The sequence below is a fragment of the Artemia franciscana genome, chromosome 11 (assembly GCF_032884065.1).
Source record: "Artemia franciscana chromosome 11, ASM3288406v1, whole genome shotgun sequence".
NCBI lineage: Eukaryota > Metazoa > Arthropoda > Branchiopoda > Anostraca > Artemiidae > Artemia > Artemia franciscana.
Window position 1 is genome coordinate 31,947,147 of NC_088873.1, and position 19,804 is coordinate 31,966,950.

At 36.5% G+C, this 19,804-nt stretch overlaps 1 protein-coding gene across 1 annotated transcript in view; it reads left to right on the plus strand.

Annotated features, from left to right (window-relative positions):
* The window catches only part of LOC136033096 (opsin, ultraviolet-sensitive-like), a 59,799-nt gene extending 40,775 nt beyond the window's left edge, over positions 1–19,024 (plus strand). Inside the window, exons 7-9 of the mRNA XM_065713707.1 lie at positions 325–485; positions 13,670–13,771; positions 18,863–19,024. Coding sequence (XP_065569779.1) covers positions 325–485; positions 13,670–13,771; positions 18,863–18,968 — 369 coding nt within the window. The 3' untranslated portion in view covers positions 18,969–19,024. The remainder of the gene's footprint in view (positions 1–324; positions 486–13,669; positions 13,772–18,862) is intronic.
* Positions 19,025–19,804: the final 780 nt, after the last annotated feature.

Here is a 19,804-nt window from a genome sequence, read left to right on the forward strand (position 1 = left end):
TTCAGGGTTGGTTATCTATATAGTCATCAAATCGAAGAAAAGATCATGTTTGTTACGCATTTTTTACTTGTCTTAAAGTGAACAACAAGACCTGAAGCTTGAGCTAAATATAACTAACAAATCAGCTGTTATTTTGTTTATTCTTTCATGATTTTAACTTTAAACCCGAAAATCTATCAGCTTCTGTACAATTATTATTGTATGTTATCTAATTTATGTCTTTCATGGAATTTGGACCAGAAAGGTTAAAAAGTTAGGGACTATCTTTTTAGCTTAACTGGGAAGTTCTATGTCTTTCATTTAATTTTTTTTGTCGAATTTTAGGCAAAGAAAATGAATGTAGAAAGCTTACGAAGCAGTAAGGATCAAAGTGAGCAGTCTGCAGAGATTAGGATTGCCAAAGTTGCTATTGGAATTGTTGCACTCTTTGTTGTGTCCTGGACTCCCTATGCTATCGTAGCATTAACCTGCACTTTTGGAAATAGGTAGGATTAAATTTTATTCAATCAAAGCATCATAAAAATCCAAAAATGAATCGCCAAGCTTAAAACAAAAACGTGTACCTTACACTTTTTTCTCAAACTAGGAAATGCTAAGGGTTTCCTCGTAAAGATTTTTGCAGAAAATTTACTTCACAGTCAGGAAAGGCGGTCAATTTTATTCAGGATTGGTTTCGATCAGGAAAAATTGCTTAGAGAAAAATTATCACACATGATTTTATGTACAATTAAATAAAAAAACAAGTTTTTTAAACTGAAAGTAAGGAGCGACATTAAAACTTAAAACGAACAGAAATTACTTCGTATATGAAAGGGGCTGCTTCCTCATCAACGCCCCGCTCTTTACGCTAAAGTTTTTTTACTGTTTTAAAAAGAAGAGTTGAGAGAAAGAGTCAAACTTTAGCGTAAAGAGCGGGGCGTTGATGAGGAAGCAGCCCCTTTCATATACGAAGTAATTTCTGTTCGTTTTAAGTTTTAATATCGCTCCTTACTTTCAGTTGAAAAAACTTGTTTTTTTATTTAATTTATTACATAAATAATATTTATTTCTAACCCATTTACATCAAAAAGATAAATAGTGGAGTAAAAACTTGAAGAAAAACGGAAAACAAATAAAAAAAAAAAAAAAAAAAAAAAAAAAATGTGCTGCAAAAAAAAAAAAAAACGAGAGTCAACAATAGACATTAATCATACAAACGGATCAGACCGTGGTGAGGCGACAAACGCCGATACGCCGTTTCTGAGAGCTTTTTGTGTAGATCAGTCAGCTTCTCAGTAATGTTCGGAAGATGGAACTTTTTGATTATCTTTCGATTCCTATACCACAGAGGAAGATAGAGAAGAAATTTACAGAAACGGAAATAAGAGGATCGAATATCGCTAATATCTTTTTTCTTAAATATAGGGTAAAGCCCAGAAAAGTAAAGAACAGAATGATCGGAAAAAGTAGAATAAAGCTTACCAAGGGCAATACGATTGTATTTCCCTCGATTGGCTACAATTATAGAGTAACCAATCTGGATTTTCACTCTAGCATCCCAGACAGCACGCTCCCGAAGAGTTTTAAGATTTTTTGTAAGTGTAATATCCAACCACCGGATCGAATCTACATGAGGGATAGAAAAATTTTGAAAAATTAGAGGCCTAGGAGAAGAGGGAACATTGAAAGAAAGATACTCACATTTATCAACATTAAGCGAAAGACCGATTTTAGTAAAAGAAGAAGAAACTTTATGAACCATCTGCGATAGACTGAGTTTAGACCGGCTAATTAGAAGAATGTCATCAGCATAAGCAAGGTAAGAAATATCACTCAAACCAACAAAACACATAGAAGAAATATTCTCAAGAATACCAGAGATACAAAATTTGAAAATACTAGGAGATAACACTCCACCCTGCCGTACGCCCCGACGAACAAGAACATTAGAAGATGAAAGGGCACCATTAGTTTTAATTCGAAGATAAGAATTACTATACCAAAACTTTAGAAGAAAAATAACTGAAAGGTTAATACCGTGACTATAAAGAGAGTAAAGAGCCTGACTATGTACAACACTATCGAAAGCCTTAGAAAGATCAAGAGCACAAATATGAAGACCATACCCTTTAGCCGAAGCATCTTTAAGAAGGAAAGCAAGAGCACGGTGAGCGTGCTGGCACCCGATGCCAGACCGAAAACCAAACTGATTCTCCCCGAAATTAGCATTCATACTTATGAAAGGAAGTAGGATGTGTTCAAGGGTTTTACTAAAATTACAAGCAACCGTGATAGGCCTGTAAGAAGAACAATCCAAAGGAGTCTTACCTCGTTTAAGTACAGAAGTGACAGTTCCACACAAAAAGCTGTCAGGAACGAGGGAACAACAAAGGCACATTTGGAAAAACAACTGTAAATGGAAAAACAAAGACGGGCAATTTATTTTTAGATGACAAGCACTGATACCATCAATATTAAGAGAACTTGATTTCAATTTCTTAACAGATGCAATTACAGCGTCAACTGAAACGGGAATAACTTGTACCTGAGTCAGGGAAGGCGGGAGAACCGAATCAAGCAGTTTCGAATAAAGCGCGTGCACTGCATAATTCACTTTGGAAAATATAACTGAATAGTGGTCAGACCATGCGGAAGGCGTAATGGGGCAATTAGGATTTGCCGAGTTATTTAAATTAGCTGAATTAATCACTTTGTCCCATTCTTTCTTATTGGTAGGATAGTCTAACCCTTTGTAACGGCTCGATCGCAGACATTTCTTAAACTCACGCTTAGTTTTTTGTTTTATTTCAAACACATTCCCAGCTAATGGTCGATCGTTAGCAACCCATATACGCAGCCACAATTTGGCTTTATTTTTCACACTTTTCAGCTCAGGGTCACACGACCAGATTGGTTTCCTTGTACTTTTCCTCACTCGCTCCTGAGGGACAGCAACCTCCTCAGCGCGTTTTAAACACCACACGATTTGGTTATAATAATGATTCAGATCGTAATTACTTTTAGTAGGACTAACACTCAGCTGGAGTAGGTGAAAAGGTACACGTAAAGAACCAAGGAGAATGGCCAGGGTTGAAATATTTAATGGCATATTAACATTTTTCCAATTACTCCGCACAAACCATTTAGAGGCAGGAGCACAAGCCTGGTCAGTACTATCTTTTCTAATCGAAAAGCATAGCGATAAAGGAAGGTGATCAATATCTTGCTCATCTTCGTGGAAATGCACTGTTGAAGATGTAATGAACAGGGAACAAATCACGTGATCAATATCCGATAAGCTGCCGGAATTATGCACATACGAGAAAGGTAGATCCTTCGCAATTATTCTGTAATCAGGGAGACAATCAAGTAGGTTCACAGTACGAGCAGAATCACGTTTTACATCAGTGTTCATATCTCCAATAATAATAAATTCGTACCCATTTTTGCTTATACTTTGAAGGAGAGTTTTCAAACTAGAGCATGCTTTGGAGAATTTATTAAGCGATGTCATATTCTTCCCATCGTGAGGCAGGTAAGTGTTTATCAATACGGTTTTACCAAGTCTTATAGCCAATAAATGTTCATCAGAGAAATAGCATGACGGGGACAGAAAGCTGAGCTTTTGTTTTATAATACATGCTAAGCCCCCTGAAGGCCTTCCAAAAGTATATTTAGCATTTGTTGAGAAAACAAAGTGGGCGGAACTGCGGCGCAGGAAATTAACACTCGTTGCGGTCAAAAGATGTTCCTGAAAGCATACAATGTCAAACTTACTGTACAGTTCATCAATGGTCAGGTCCTTGTTTTTCGTCCCATTAATATTGAAGGACACGAGTGATACTGATTCAGACATTAGTTTGTTTTCGGTAACTTGCGACTGACAATTGCTTTCAATTTAGGGCAAGTGAGGCTAAACGAAACATGATCACCTCCACAGTTTGCGCACTTAGGTGACAAATTGCAAGGCGAGTCTCTATCTGAAACATGAGGACCGGCACATCGCGCACATTTTGGTGTAACACTGGGACAAGACGACTGGAGACGGTCAGGGGATCGGCAATTGTTACAGCACCAGGGAATCGCTTTGAACTCATAAACACTTAGGATTTCGTATCCAACTTTGAGACCATATCTAAATGCTTCGACTCTTGAGGTTGCATCGGAGAATTCAAGTATTACTGCAAGCGATTTCCCTAGCCTAGAGGCACCAGAAACACCAGGGCACGATATCAGGTGGGACAATTCAAAATCAGGCGGGATTCCCTTCAGGAGTCCGTAAAACTTCTTGATTAGAACTTTCGCAGAAGAGCCAGTAAACGCACCAGTCACCGATAAGCGGAAATCTTCAGCAACTGACTTATCTATATTGATAAACAGTTTGTCACGAACGGGGCGAATGCTAGTGATTGATTCGTGTCCATCAATCTGATCTATCAGATCTTTTCGTTTTATTGGGTCCGAAAGGGTAGATGGAAGGTTCGACACAACAATAGTAGCATGCGAGTCAGGAATTGCAGGTTTCGGCAGTTGCGGGTAATTCAGTTCATAGGCATCCAGCTTGGTGGCAGCAACCTTGAGTAGTTGTTCCACACGATTCACCTTTGTTGACAGCCTAGAATACGCGACTGCGGGCAAAACCGGGACCTCGGTTGGAGACTTGATCACATAAATCGGAGTTGATACCTCCTCAGAGTCCAGTTTCTTAATAAAATCAAGAATATCTTTCACATTGTTCGCAGAAGCTTTCGCACCGATGCGCCGGGGGCAATTATCATTAGGCACAACCTTCGCCCGAAATTCGCTTTTCGTATCAGCAATAACACCGCATTCAAAAAAGTCTATTGCGTGTTGAATAATAGTAGCGTCTTCAATACCTTCTTCCCAGTTGTTTTGCAAAAAGTTCATTACCGGGCAATGCACATACTCGCTGTTATCCATTATCCTTTACTGGGAAAAACCAGTCAAACTGGTCAAAGAGCACGACTGATTCATACTTATGCGTCACTACAATCCCTATTGCGAAATTTTGATTTTCTTCACAAAAAACTTACTGAATTAATAATGTCCATGCAATATCCAATTTAGATGTTGACACTTTGAACTCTGAATTGATATTATGAGCTGACTGTGTAACGTGTTCTTTCGTCTAGGTGAGACAACATTATATGATGAAAAACAATGAACATGAACAAACCGACAGGACTGGAAAATGAAGTTACTGCGAAAATTAAATTCATTCATGAATTTTTTTATATATTCATTTGACGAGTAGATAAGCCATGTTTTCTGGATTTTTATCTATTGGCCAGAAAGTAATAATGGCTAGTCTTAATAATTAGAAAGACAAAATGTTAATTCTTCGTACTCTTGTTGCGCGGAATTTACACCGGTCTGCTTAAAATGACTGCTTAAAATGTTTTTCTTTTAATTAAAAAAATGTTAGCAACAAACAATTCGCATTAAGTTATAGCCCTTTCCCCGGAGACTGGGAAATGTCATTCCCTGAGGCACAGTTATTTATCCTTTCGATTATTTTGAATAAAATTGCAACCTCAGGATTATTATCTATTGCATTTGGAGAAAAGAACGTAGGTAGCGGTGGGGTTTTTGCCCTCTGATCTGTTTGGATCTTAAAACTGCTAAAAATTTTGATTGGCAAATCTAGATTTTCCAATCCTTGAAGCAAAATTATTTAACCTTTGGATTATTTTCAACAAAATGACAATCTCGAACTTTTTATCAGATGCTTTTGGGGAAAAAGGCGTTGGAGGGGCGCTGTCTGGTTTCTGATCTCTATTGACTCTTTAAAAGAGAATAAGAACTATTCATTACTAATTAAATGAACCTCCTCTGAAGTCTATGCGACAGCCCCTGACATAGAAACCTAATATGTTAACAGTGGGCGGCTTGTGAAGCTTGCAGTCCTTGCCCCGGAAGTCTTGTTTTTCTAGCTCTGGAGCTATAGTTCTTTGACCTTTGGATTATTTTGAACAAAAAAGCCATCCAAAAATTTTGATCGGATACATTTCGGGGAAAAAAGACAAGGGGGGCTGGTTGCTCTCCAATTGCTTTTGTCTCTTGAAAGAGCACTAAAACTTCTGAGTTCTAATCGAATGAGTCTCCTCCAAAGATTTTTAGACCAGCCCTTTCTTATGTAGCGCTTCTAGCAAAAAACAAAAACAAAATAATATATTGGAATCCTTTTACTCTTTACTATACACAACACTATGTGCCTCTAGTGACGAATAAAACAAAATAATTTCTTAAAAGTAGTATAGGTGGTTATTATTACTACATGAGATAGGGCACTAAACGATCAAAACCTTTTGAATGGGCATCAGTTTTGAAAAGGCTTGGGAACCACTGGAGTAGAGTTTTGTCATGTCATTCCCATAAGTACATTAATTTGGGACTTAGACTATTTATATTAAACCTTTAGTTTGAGCAAAATGACAATTCCAAAGTTTTAATCAGTTTTGAGCAGAAGCGGCACCTAAGGAGGACAAGGAAAGTTGCCGGGGAGGGTCCTGTTGCCCTCCGATATTTATTTTTGACTTGATCTTTGAATCAAAGTCAAGTTGCCATCAAGTCATGGTTAATTGGAGAAAAGACAAGACAGATAGTCTGAGTGAAAGGCAAAGCTGGCATAAGTATTTTTCAAAATTGTATAAAAGCGATGTCATATCACTTGTTGATAGATAGTCTATCATCTATCCATCCATCAATAGTCTGTCACTCATCATCAAATAGTATATGACTTTATATGAGCCATTTGAAGGCAATTGGAGATCCAAATAAAATCATTTCAAAGATTTATGACTGACCATGTCCACAGGACTTTAAATGCAATTGTGCATCTGAGGTTCATCTAGAATCTACTGTAAAACTAGTTGCTTCGTTGCCTTTTTTATGAAGTTGCTACCTGTCTCAACAGAACCTTTTCGCCCTCACATGTAGGGTGAGCTTTAAGGTGAAAGTCTAATTAGAACCTGCTTGGGTTCTAATTAGGCTTTTTGGTCGTTTCGTTAACCAAATATAAGCTAATCAATTGGTTTTTGATTGTGTTTTGTATTTTCAGGATAAACAGCTACATAGTGCGTTCCATGGTCTTTACCGTGCGTTCCATGGTCATTTCATTGATTAACATGGACTTTTCATTTGCTTTGTTTTTCAACTGTTTTTTCTATTCTAGTCTAAGAATAAAACACAAATTTTTCCAGGAGGAATATTAAAATGAAAACTGCCCTGAATTCTAAAAAAAATGTATTGTTACGAAAAAATGTGTCAGACTGTAGAAAATGGGTGTCAGCATTGCACAGCAGCCAAAACCTTTAGATGTTGCTGTTTTCAAGTAGCAGATCTCTGTTTGTTTTGTTAACCAGGTTAAGAATAAGATTTTAAGTAGTTTCAGCTAACGCAGGATGAATGTACACTAAAATATTTACAATAGTTTATCTCATTAAGCGACTAACTTCTTCTTTATAGATTTGGAGGTCCTTGAACATAAAAGGCAGGTTCTTTGACCTTTTTATTGCACTAGCTACAGCGCTAGAGTATAAATGTGACTAATCAAGGAAATGAGATAATCAGGAGTCGTACGCCCGCAACAACAAAATGGTCACTAGTAGATGTGTCTCTTCTTAGGATCTCAATGGACGCCTTAAATATATTTCTATCGTCATAAGGAGGGAGATTAGAATTCAAGATTTCAATGAAAGTATTAGGTATTTTAGCCATGGAACAGAGGTACTTGAGAGTAATAGTATCCATGCAATGTGGCTGGCAATGAACTAAGACATATTGGATTGTCTGATCTGTTACGAAGCAGACACGGCATAGAGGGAATGATGTGACTTTCAATGAAATTACAAAGTGTTGAGAAGAATGGCATCAGATTTCAGTTGGTAATATAGCACAGTATGCAGTTTAGTGCGGATGGGTGATGAAATAATTTACTGTGATTAAATTTAGATCTTTGCCTAATAATGTCTCTTGTACTGAGGTCTCTTGTATTCTCAAGTTTATACGAAGTACTTAATACAGCTTAGAACCTGACAGCAAGAGGTCTGTTGGATCCCCAGTTGAATGGAAGCTTTGTTCAATCCTAGGCTTATCTCAAGCCTAATCTAATCTCAACCTTATTACCTCTGACTCATTATATTTCCATGTCTACAAATGTTATGGTACTACGAGGAGGTGACCAATAATAAGCCAAAAAAGCCCATCAAAACAAACCAAACTAAGAAGAATTATTCATTAATCAGAATCCAGTGCAAGTGCTATGTCGTTTACTAGGCTATAACTTCCTCGAAGGACGCTACTGCTCGAGCCGAAAGTGCAGCACTGTTAGCAGTCACGGTTTTGTTTAGGAAACCCCGTGAAAGGTCTGCCCTGATACCACATCGAGGCAACGCAACCAGGATTTCCCTATCGGGGATATGGACGAAGAAAGGACCTTAATACGGAACGAAGACCCCAAATTATCTCACAAACTGGAAAAGTTCCAACCTTTTACACCCACCTATCCTCGTTAAGGCATTCGTCACGGTACTTGAAAAGTAAGTTAACTCTGCTTGACAAAAATTTTAAAAAGCACGAATTTCATCGACAAAATGTTTGTGCGCCAATTTGGCCGAAATTAATTTAACTTAAACCTAACTGTACATAACCTAAGAAAATTTAGCCCAGTTTAAATAGTCAAGCTAGTGAAATTAAAACTAAACCTGATTTAACCAGCCTAGTTTAACCTTTTTAAGAGCTAAACGTGATCAGAAGGAAACTAGCCCCCCCCCACATACTTTTATCCCAAAACACATGCCATAGCCCTCCATTTTCATTTTCTTGATTGGCGATAGAAAGTTCTAGTTCCTTTTTATGATTGACAATAGAACAGAGTGTAACCACCCTCTCCTCCCACACCCTTTTTCCCAAATGTATCGCGAGAAAATTTTGAGATTGTCATTTTATTCAAAATATTCTAAGGGTAAGACGACTAAACTTTAGGGCTTGACAGCCTCCCTTCCAACCCCAGGGAAAGGGATGTACTTTATGTAGGTTGTCCATTGCAAATATATACGGTTTTTATGAAAGAAGTGGTATAATGTTTTTATTATGTTTTTACTCGACAAAGGTGGCGGATAATCTTCTCGAACCTGAAATTTCTTTGGTATTTTAAATCTACTAAATCAGAGGTAAGATACAGTTCTTGGTCAAAATCTGTTATAAATTGTTTATACCGATTAAAACTGTCATAGGGCGCAATTTCATCATTTTGACTGGGGAAGAAGATAGGATCTACATCAGGGGGCCTGGGATACCTTTCAAGGAAGAGGGATTTTCAATTTAAAAAAAAATATAATCCTAAACGAGTTTCTAAGCTATTTAAAACTTGTCTTTAAAATTAGTTTTATAATGGATAGCAAACACCGAATACTAAAAAATAAAGGTTGTCTGGGCCTGCCTTAAGTTTGCAAAACCATAATTTTCTTCAAATGGTAACGAACAAAAGTTCATATTTACCGAAGGTTCTACACAGTTAATCAGAGATGCGCTATTGCCTATAGTAAAGGTCATATGGCTATAATGTTTTATTTATTTATTTTTCACAGAGGCACTTCATGTGGAAGGGGTGGTCGTATAAACTTTGGAGGAGCCTCATTCGGCTAGAAATCGTAATATCTAGTGCCCTTTTTAAGATTCAAAAGAGATTGGAGGGTAACCATGCCCTTTTCCTCCCAAATGTATCAGATAAAAATTTTGAGATAGCCATTTTGTTAAAAATAGTTCAAAAGTAAGATAACAAAAACTCCGGTGTCAACACTAATCTCCAGGGCCTGGGGGCAGGCGTTGTAAGTTATGCCCAGGGAGTATATATGGTTCTTATGGAAGGGATGCTTGTATAAACTGCAGAAAGGGCTCATTTGATTGGAAATTTAATGTTCTTGTTCACTTTTAAGAATCAAAAGAGATCAGATGGCAATCAAATGCATCATATGAACATTTTGAAATAGCTATTTTGTTAAAACTGTTCAAGGATCAGATAACAAAACCCCGGTTATCCGTTAAAAAACCCGGTAAAAACGGGGGCAGCCGTTTTTAAGTTATGCCCAGGGGGCATATATGGCTCTTATGGAAGGGAAAATCATATAACTTCAGAGAGGGCTCATATTTGATTAGAAATTGAAGGTTCTACGTCATATTTCAATAGTCAAAAGAGATCTAAAGGCAACTAGCCCCCCTCACGCCCTTTTTCCCCAGACCCTTCGATAAAAATTTTGAGATAGATTTGCAAGTTATCCGCTGGGGGTATATATGGTTCTTATGGAAGGTGTGTTCCTATAAACTTCAGAGGGACCCATTTGAATAACAACGGAAATCTTACATTTACGGTATCCCAACAAGTGATGCACTGGCGACTCCGGTGACCCCGGCAAAAGGCAGTGAGCCAGCCCTCTATTTAAACAACAACAATCCCTCAATGTGGGGTGCTGGAATATTTGCTCAATGAAATATTTAACAACAAGAACACTTATTGCTTGCAAATTTAAGGGCTACGAGCTACATATCCTTGGCCTATCCGATACGAGAGCGAACGAAACCAATAAAAATGAAATTATCTTTAATCGTAATGAATAGGGCCCCTTTCACTTCCTCAATTTTGGTCCAGAAAATGGTTCGGGTCAAAGCAGTGAGGGACTCGCAATCATTATCCTTCAATGGCAAACTATCTTCTCGCGATTGGATATGACCTGCTTTAAGAGCCACCTGCTCAACATCACTGTTTTTGCCATATATATATATATATATATATATATATATATATATATATATATATATATATATATATATATATATATATATATATATATATATATATATATATATATATATATATATATATATATATATACATTCAAGAGAATCTTTGAGGAATTCCAAATAGACAAACTTTTTAACAAGCTATTAGAGTTAGTTAAGTCCACCTTCTTATTATTGTAGATAGTTTCACCGCCTACACCAGCGTTGGCAACCGTAAGGTCGATAATCAGCGAACTCTAGGCAAATTTGGATTCAATGATAGATGCGAGAGAGGAAAGACTCTCGGTTTGCTCAGCTGAACAGCCTAGTCTTAGCTAATATTCTGTTAAAGCACAAACCGTTCATAGAATTACCTGGGGATCCGGAGATCTAAGGACACGATCTCAAAGTGGACTACATTTTAATATATGGGCATTCGAGACGCTCTATAACAAATTGTAGAGCTTTTAGAGACGCTGACACTGACTCCGAAAATTTTTATCCTAGCCCTCAAGCTAACAGCACGAAAAGAGATATCCCCCCTCCAAAGATACAATGTAGGGCGTCTGGAAGACAAACTAATCCTTGAAAAATTCTGCTTGGAGCTTTTTAATCTAATCAGCATCCTGGCTCCGGGTCAGCGAGCAATATTGAATACAAACAGAGGTCAATTAAATAGAATATAAAAGATGCAGCCACAAAGATCCTTGGGAGAAGAAATAGAAACGCAAAAAAAGAATCTCTGAAGAAACTATCAAACTGGGATGAATGAAGTAGAAACTTGAAAACAATAGGGTGGTGTCAGACTTCCAAGACATCACTAATCAATTCCACATATCAGCTCACCAGGACTGTCAGTTATATTGGGATAAAATAACAACAGAGACTTCAGGGGCCAACACTTCAGGATCTTTTCAATACAACTTAGACGCAAGAGTCATTCTCCAAGGATTTCTGAGACTCTGTTATAATCCCTCTATTCAAAAAGGATGAAAGAGCTGAATGCAAAACCTACCACAGTATACCCGTCATTGGCATAGCTGCGAAGATACTTGCTATTACTCTCCTGAATTTGCTTCAAATCACCAAGACACTCGACATCTCAAACGACTGAATGTAGGTTAATAGCAGCCATTGGATGCACAAATCAGCTCTTCATGCTGAGACAGATACTCAAACACTGGACCAAACATCAGCAAACAGCAACAGCAGTCTTCATCGATTTTGTCACCGCTCTTGACGCGGCAATCCGTTGTGGGATTTGGATAGTAACGCTGAAAGATGGAACGCCCCCCAAGTTTTTTCACCTAATCAAGCCATACCGCATACACACCCGAGCCAGTATTTTATTAACAGAAAATACTCGTCTTGGTTCAACATTAAATTCGGAGTTAGACAAGATTGTATCTTCTCCCCAGAGCTTTTTGACTTTGTGTTTAGCTGGATTTTAAGAAAAGTTTTGAAAGGCTGCGCTGGAATCAAAATAAATTCGTATGTCAATGTCACAGATTTTGACTGCGCAAAAGATGTCTTGCTTCTAGCTAGTTCATCCCTAGAAACGCAGAACATGTTCCAGAGAGTAGCCTTAGCAGCTGCCCTCTTGGGATTGAAGATCAGTATGGAGAAGAAAAAAGCAGCCACCAACGATGAGTTTTACTTACCCCCCAATGTTGAATCACTGGAGGCTGAGATAGTGGAAAAATTCAAATAGGTCCACCTTGTTCAAATTCATAGACATTAATGGCAGATACAGTGATGAAATCACTAACAGTACATCAGTAGCCTCCTCCGTCTTTTTGTAACTTTTTGGGCCGCTCTGGAAAAGAATTGGGATTAGCATTAAGATCAAAAACCGAGAGAATGAATCTCTTGGTTACTTCATTCTCATATGCAGATAAGAAACATGGCCGATTATGGTGTCCAAAACTCAGACTCTGAATTCGTTTGACTATAGGTACATAAGGCACATACATAGACTGAGTTAAAAGCTAGTCAAAACCTAGAAGAGCATCATCAAATCTGACCTTGATACAATTGGTGGGTGTAGACGACACGGTTGCAAATGGGGTTTCTTTCTGGACCGAAACTGTTGTCCTTTGACCCTTATCCTCATAGAATGGATTGTGACCTTCTGCCACCTTTTAGCGCCAGGGTAAAGTTTCTTAACTTGTCTTCTGATTAAAGTTGAAATAAGTACCCTATCAAACTTCCAATAAAACTAGCGTTTCAGTAATTTTTTGCACCAAAGCTAATTTAATAGAAAGTTAATTTAAAATCTACCCTTTAAGCGAGTCCGATTTTAGCTCACTTCGAGTCCAATGTTTAATAAAAAAAAATAAAACTAGCAACACATAAACAACTTTGTCATCAATCATCATTTTTAGCATTACTTAAGAAAATACTATATTTTTCAAATTTTATGCAGAGCAACCCCCCCCCCTTCCTTCGCCAACCTTCAAATACACCGACCGATGGAGACTTGAACTTGGCCCAACACTTTTTGGATCCTCTATGACTACTAATTCCCTTAAAATATCAGGCAAAGTATATTTATTCCTAGAATTCTTGCAACGAGTTACTCATGTAATGAAATGATCAGCTGAATTGAAATTAACTCAACATGAAAAGACCACAATTTTTAAATTTTAACTTTAAATCCTAATTATATATAAGACCAAGTAACTTTTTGCACAGTAATTCTTGTATTTTAATCCAGAGCTTGACTATTTTCTTTTATATGTATATAATGCTATGAAAACTCACCTCAGCTTTCTATGATCATTTATTCCTTATTCTAGGAGAGGGGGAGCTGCATAGAAGACGTAACACTCTTCAAAAGTTTAACGGACTAGCTATGAAAATATTTATACCTGACTACTTTTATTTTCAGGGCTATCATCACTCCAGTGGTTTCTATGATTCCAGCTTGCACATGCAAAACTGTAGCTTGTGTTGATCCTTGGGTCTATGCTATCAATCATCCGCGATACAGGTAGGGCACTACATAATTTATATGGGTGGAGGAGAAGTTAGAGAGAAATGAATATCCATTCATTTCCGCTAATTAAATATATAATGGTAGGTAAGGTATATAATAAACTGTTGAAATTAAAATATGGTAAACTCTGTTGCTTCAAGACATATTGATACAATCAAAATTAAAAGGCTGATTGTCAAAGACAATTAAGTTTAAAAATCAGTAAGTTTAAAACATTTTTTTTTTAATTCTTCTAATATTGCTGTACAAGTATTTAAATTTAGTTTCAACCAGCTTCAAGCTGAAGGTGATTTTTGCTTTGCATTTTCTGTGATGAGACGCATATCTGGCTTAACTTACAAAGATCATAGTTGTTGGGGGGCAAGGTCCACAACTTACGCCCGGATAATCATAAAATTGACGGCTCAAAATTATACTGTTTCAAACATTTATCCTGAAAATCAGTTTTAAAAGTTGTCCCTTGAAATTGCAGCGTCCCTTGAAGTGTCCCTTGAAGTTGAAGTTGCCTAAGTATAGAGCAATGTGGGTGCAAAGTATTATTTTTTTTTTGTCTTAGGCCGGGGCACTTCGTATACTTCCCAATAAGCAAAATTATTTTTAACAATGGGCGAAATTCATACCTTGCAGTCCTTCCCCCAGGGGCTTTGGGGAATGAAGTCATTATCAAAGCCATATTTAAAACATTTTTCGACTATGCTGAACAAAATGGCTATCTCAAAATTTTGATCGGATGATTTTTGGAAAAAATGGAGGTCTAGTTACCCTCCAATTTTCGTTCACTTGGAAAGGGAACTAGAACTTTTAATTTCTGTTCGAATGAGCCCTCTCACAATATTCTAGGACGACTGGGTCGATACGATCACCCCTTGGAAAAAAAAACAACAAAAAAACAAATAACACGCATCCTTGATCTTTCTTCTGGCAAAAATACAAAATTCAACATTTTTGCAGATAGGAGCTTTAAACCACTACAGTAGAGTTCTCTGATACGCTGAATTAGATGGTGTGATTTTTCTTAAAATTCTATGATTTTTTGGAGGTATTTACCCCTTTTTTTGAAAACATGGCAAATATTTTCAGACTTGTAACTTGTGATGGGTATGACTAAACTTGTTGAAACTTATATATTTGAAGTCAGCATAATGATCCGATTGTTTCGACGTATCTATTGGCATCAAAATTCAGTTTTTTAGAGTTTTGTTACTATTGAGCCGGTTCGTTCCTAATTTACAGATCATACTAAGTTTTGTTTTTTAGGTCAACTTCAGAAGCTATAAAACTAAATTAAAAAATACTGTTTGTGACAGGATTAAAATTTGCTAAAAATGAATTTCTCCAACACACAAATAGCAACCCATACTATGGGTTCTAATAAAAAAACTTAAAAGATGTAAAATATTTTTTTTCCATGAAAAAGACTATGTCAATAAAAAGCAAACTGAAATTAATAAAAAAAATTCCGCAAAATAAGTTTTTCAAAGAAAAGTAAAGAGCTCCATTAAGCTAAGAATAAGCAAAAATAAAGACAAATAATCTGCAAACAAAACCACAACAAATCACTATCAATAAATAAATGAAACTAAAAACGAGCAGATATTACAATAAATAGCCGATTCAAACTCAAAACGAGCAAGAATTAACATGAGTAGGGTTGATTACCCTATGCCTTCTCAAGACCAGAACATAAGTTGCACTTTACTGAGAGCATAATACGTTTTAAATGTTTTCACTTCTCTTACTTTCATAAATATTAAAATTATCAAAACTTTATGTAATTAATATCAGTACATGTCAAGTAAACTGATAATCCTCTGTTATTTGTTTTCTTTTTTTTTTGTTTTTTTAGCAAAGCTCAAGTTATATTCGGGTTTTGAAAAGGTTGCTCTATGTTGAGACCTTTGTTTCTGGGATTGCTTGGCGCCATTGCAACAACATACATAACACAATGAGATGGCTGCTAGGCATTTTCCGATTATATGGTATAATAGATCCTAGCAGAGCGCCCGGGCATCTGAACAGATAATGAGAGCATTGCGTAATTGACTTTGACTTTGAGTCTAAGCATAAACGTTTGATGGAGAGTTAGTTGGTATCTCAGTTCCACATAGATACTTGATTCATTTTGATTATTTCAAGTTTTATTCGAAATATTATTAAAAAAATGTGTTGTTTTACACTATTACAACTTGAAGAAATTGACAGTGATGGTATGAAAAACAGGATCCCCCAATGTAGCAGTGTAAACGACAAAGGAGTATCGACTAATATTTGAGTGGGATCAGAATTTTGGCAGATATGTTATATCATTGAGCAAATTTAAGTTGGAAGAATAATTATATTTCAGGGAAAAAGTGAATATAATGCATATATCCAGATGTTTCAAAAATTATCGGTGCAAAGAAAATATTCTCTCAAACAATATTTGACGGTATCATGAAAAAAGAGTCTCCAGCTGTGGATTATTGCTCAATGCTAATGCGTCGCATTTACTCAATTTGTTGGCATACTAGCTGAAACAAAACAAAGTGATATTGTAGATTTGCTTTTGGACCAACCTAGACATCCTAGTTTCTATGTTAATTTAAGACTCTATCTGAATTATCTGCACTCTCTCTCTCTCTCTCTCTCTACGTGAGAATAATAGACAAGTCGACAATTAAAACAATCCTATTCAAACAGGTTTAGTTGATTCTGAAATGCGACGCTACTTGATATCTCCTCCTCTCTATAAGTGAAATGGACATTCCTTTAAATCATTAGTTATTTTCTATTTTACATGGTGAGAGTCAACAGTGAAAAAATGTTCTATGCATGTCCACTATGTTTGTATAGATTGTGCAGCTGGTAGTTATGTGAGAACTAGTGTTGATGACTATGTGACAACACTATGATGACCAGTGTTGATGAATTAATCCTTTAAATCAGCCACAAAAATCATAGTTTCAACAAGTATTGTGTCCCCCTTGAATTTGACTTGTATAACTCATTCCCTTTGCTCCCCATTCCGCCTCAACGGGCCCACACACATACAAAATACGGTACTGATGAGACTGTGGGAGCTAGAATTAGCAAATGATGCGTAATGTCTTTGCTCTAAGAGTTATTTAAACTTTAAGAGAGCTCTCTGATTTAAACGTTCACCCTCCTTAGGGGGAGGGCTTGCACAATATCAAAAATCGTGATTACGTACAAAAAGACACCTGTCTAACTATCTGTAGTTATCAGTGAAAAAAAAATACCTCACCCCAATCATTTTAATGTCTATATAATACACTGTTTCTTCAAAGATTTTATTCCTTAAGCCTTCAAAAACGAATTCCACTTGGTCAAAATAAAAGTGCAATACATATTCAGTTTAATTAACCGACGACAAACCAGATATGAAGGTTTACACAGCGCGTCCTGTGATCGTTAGGGTTGTTTTGATAAGAATTTCAAGCTAGAAGCACATAATCTGTCAAAAGACGATTGGGAAGTTTATAAAAACGTTACAATAATGACTAGACTTTCAACGTATAATTTGGAATTAAAAATGATGAATGTATGGAAGGATATGGATGAGGCATTGGGAGAGAGACAGTGAAGAGGTATAGAGGGGTAGAAAGAGAGACAATCTAAAAATATTACCAAATATTTTGAATATATATGGCAAATTGAGGGGGAAGACACTGCTGTGGATAAAGGTTGTCTCCATCTCATGATTTCCTTAGCATACATAGAAGTCTATTTACCCGGAGGTATTTATTGATCATATCCTTTTTGTAATTGCATCTGTCGCTATTCCTCTTGAAAACTGTATTGTTAACTCTTTCCGCTTGTATGCAGATTATATAGCGTGAACGAACAATGAACTACGCGGCTCACCACCCGGCAAGAAGATTAATAAACTCTTGCACAAGCTCAGTAATGGAAAACGATTTTGCTCGGGGCCTTTATATTACAAAAAATAATATATCTGACTAGCAACCATGTAAAACTATTGTGCTATTTTTCTTGTCTGAAAGATGCCAAAAAATTCCAGGAAACAAAGATCTCAAGGCATAGAAACTGGTTTTTTCTATGACCACCTGTTATAGGGAACTCCTTATCTATCCAGATGAGCGGAGTTCAACTTGGATCTATTATACCATATCATCAACAACACACCGAGCAACCATCTCTAATCACTGTGCTTTGTATGTATTCAAAATGCCGTCGAGAAATCTTAGAAATAAAGATCTCAATGCATAGAAACTGGAAAGTGGTGTGTTCAGTCGTATAAATATGCAAAATAATTGGACTGTCATCGCACTACGATGGTTTTTAGAACCAAAACAAATTCCATTGACCTTCAAAACCCGTTTGGGTATTAGACATTTAAATTTACAAAAAAAATCTAGGTAATCAGCACTTAAATCTGCAAAAAAACCTTTGTCCCTGACAAAGCCGTTTGAATTTTCATATGTAAACAATAGACCAAATAATTGAAGGGTTAGTGACTCCTTATGAGTCCAGGTATACCCCCTATGCGTGTAGCAGGAAGCATTAATATGTAACTACTACTCACAGGATCGGCTGAAATGAGAAGCTCCCATTCTGAAGCTTTGTTTAGATTTCAGTGAAGTGGGAACGCCTATTCCTGCTGCAGGTAAGCAGCTTTTTGACACCAGGGCATGCATCAATACACAAAAAATGTAGGTATCAGGGTACCAAATATAATGGCGTTGCAGCCATCTCAAAATTTCGCAGCTTTCCAAAATATAATGGTACCTTAAATATAAGGTACCAAATATAATGGCGTTGCAGCCATCTCAAAATTTCGCATACAGCTTCTGGAATTTACAGGAGAACAAAAATAAGGCTTTCAAGCTATTCTTTGGAACAGCTTTTTTAAAGTACTAATAAAAGGATAAATCTGTGAAACTATAATATTCAGCTGAGCTATTTTGCTTCACTTTGGCATAAAGTCCATGAAATCATATGACAGATTTACTGAAATATTTTGTCCAATCAATCACAATAGGTCTTTCTCAAACCCTATGAAGCAGATCTACTTACTCTTATTTCTAAACAACTTTTCATTGCGATCGGATCTTTTCTTTCTAGGCTAGAGCTACAAAAGCGCATGCCTTGGTTCTGCATACACGAAGAAGAGCCAAAAAGTGATGCCACATCTGTCTCAAACGGAACTTCTGCAACAACGCCTAGCTGATTTTACATTTTTATTTTATAGTCACAATGTAGGAAATATATCACATATATATATTAGATTGTCTTAAAGAAACCCAAGCGAAATATTGAGTTAGGTCTTAAACCCTGCACTTTTTGTTGTTTTGCTAGGTCTTCATATTTCGTACAGCTTAGGTTTTTGTATGCTTTTGCTCAAGTGAGTACCTAAGATTATCCTTATGCAATTCTTCTGGAAACGATTTTACCATAGTTTCTCCGACTTTTCAAATTACCCACGTTTTCACGCCACACTAAACGATTTTCTTCGCCATTGGTTCTTACCATCTGAGTCTAAGGCTTATGTTCTTATTCTTCCAAAGTTCTTCAGAAGTGCAAAACAACAAAAAACAAAATCAGTGCCATGGCCACACTATATGCTTTTACTTCATCCACGTTGCTTATTAATATTAGCTAGGTAAGTAAAACTATTCACTAGGTAAATTTTGACTCCTATTAACATTAAACCTTTTTAACCTTGTTTATTTCTAACCTATGCATCTTAGTCTACTTACTATTCTTTTTCAGTACTAGGAGAGGTATACCTTCCAAAACCTCAAGTTCTACTATGGTCTTTTTATTAATTTTTTAGAATAAAATAAATAAAATTTTCCATATAAAGGGGACAAATCGAACCCTGCTTATCTTCTGACTTCATAACAAACCAGCTAATAACCTTGATTAGTACCTTAACCGCAGCATTATTACTTTTGTGCAGAGCATTAACCACTAAAAACAGCTTATCAAGCATGAGTAAAACACAGCCCTGCTAAACTTCTGATTCCAATCCAAACAACCTAGTAGCTTAAACTCGATATAGGG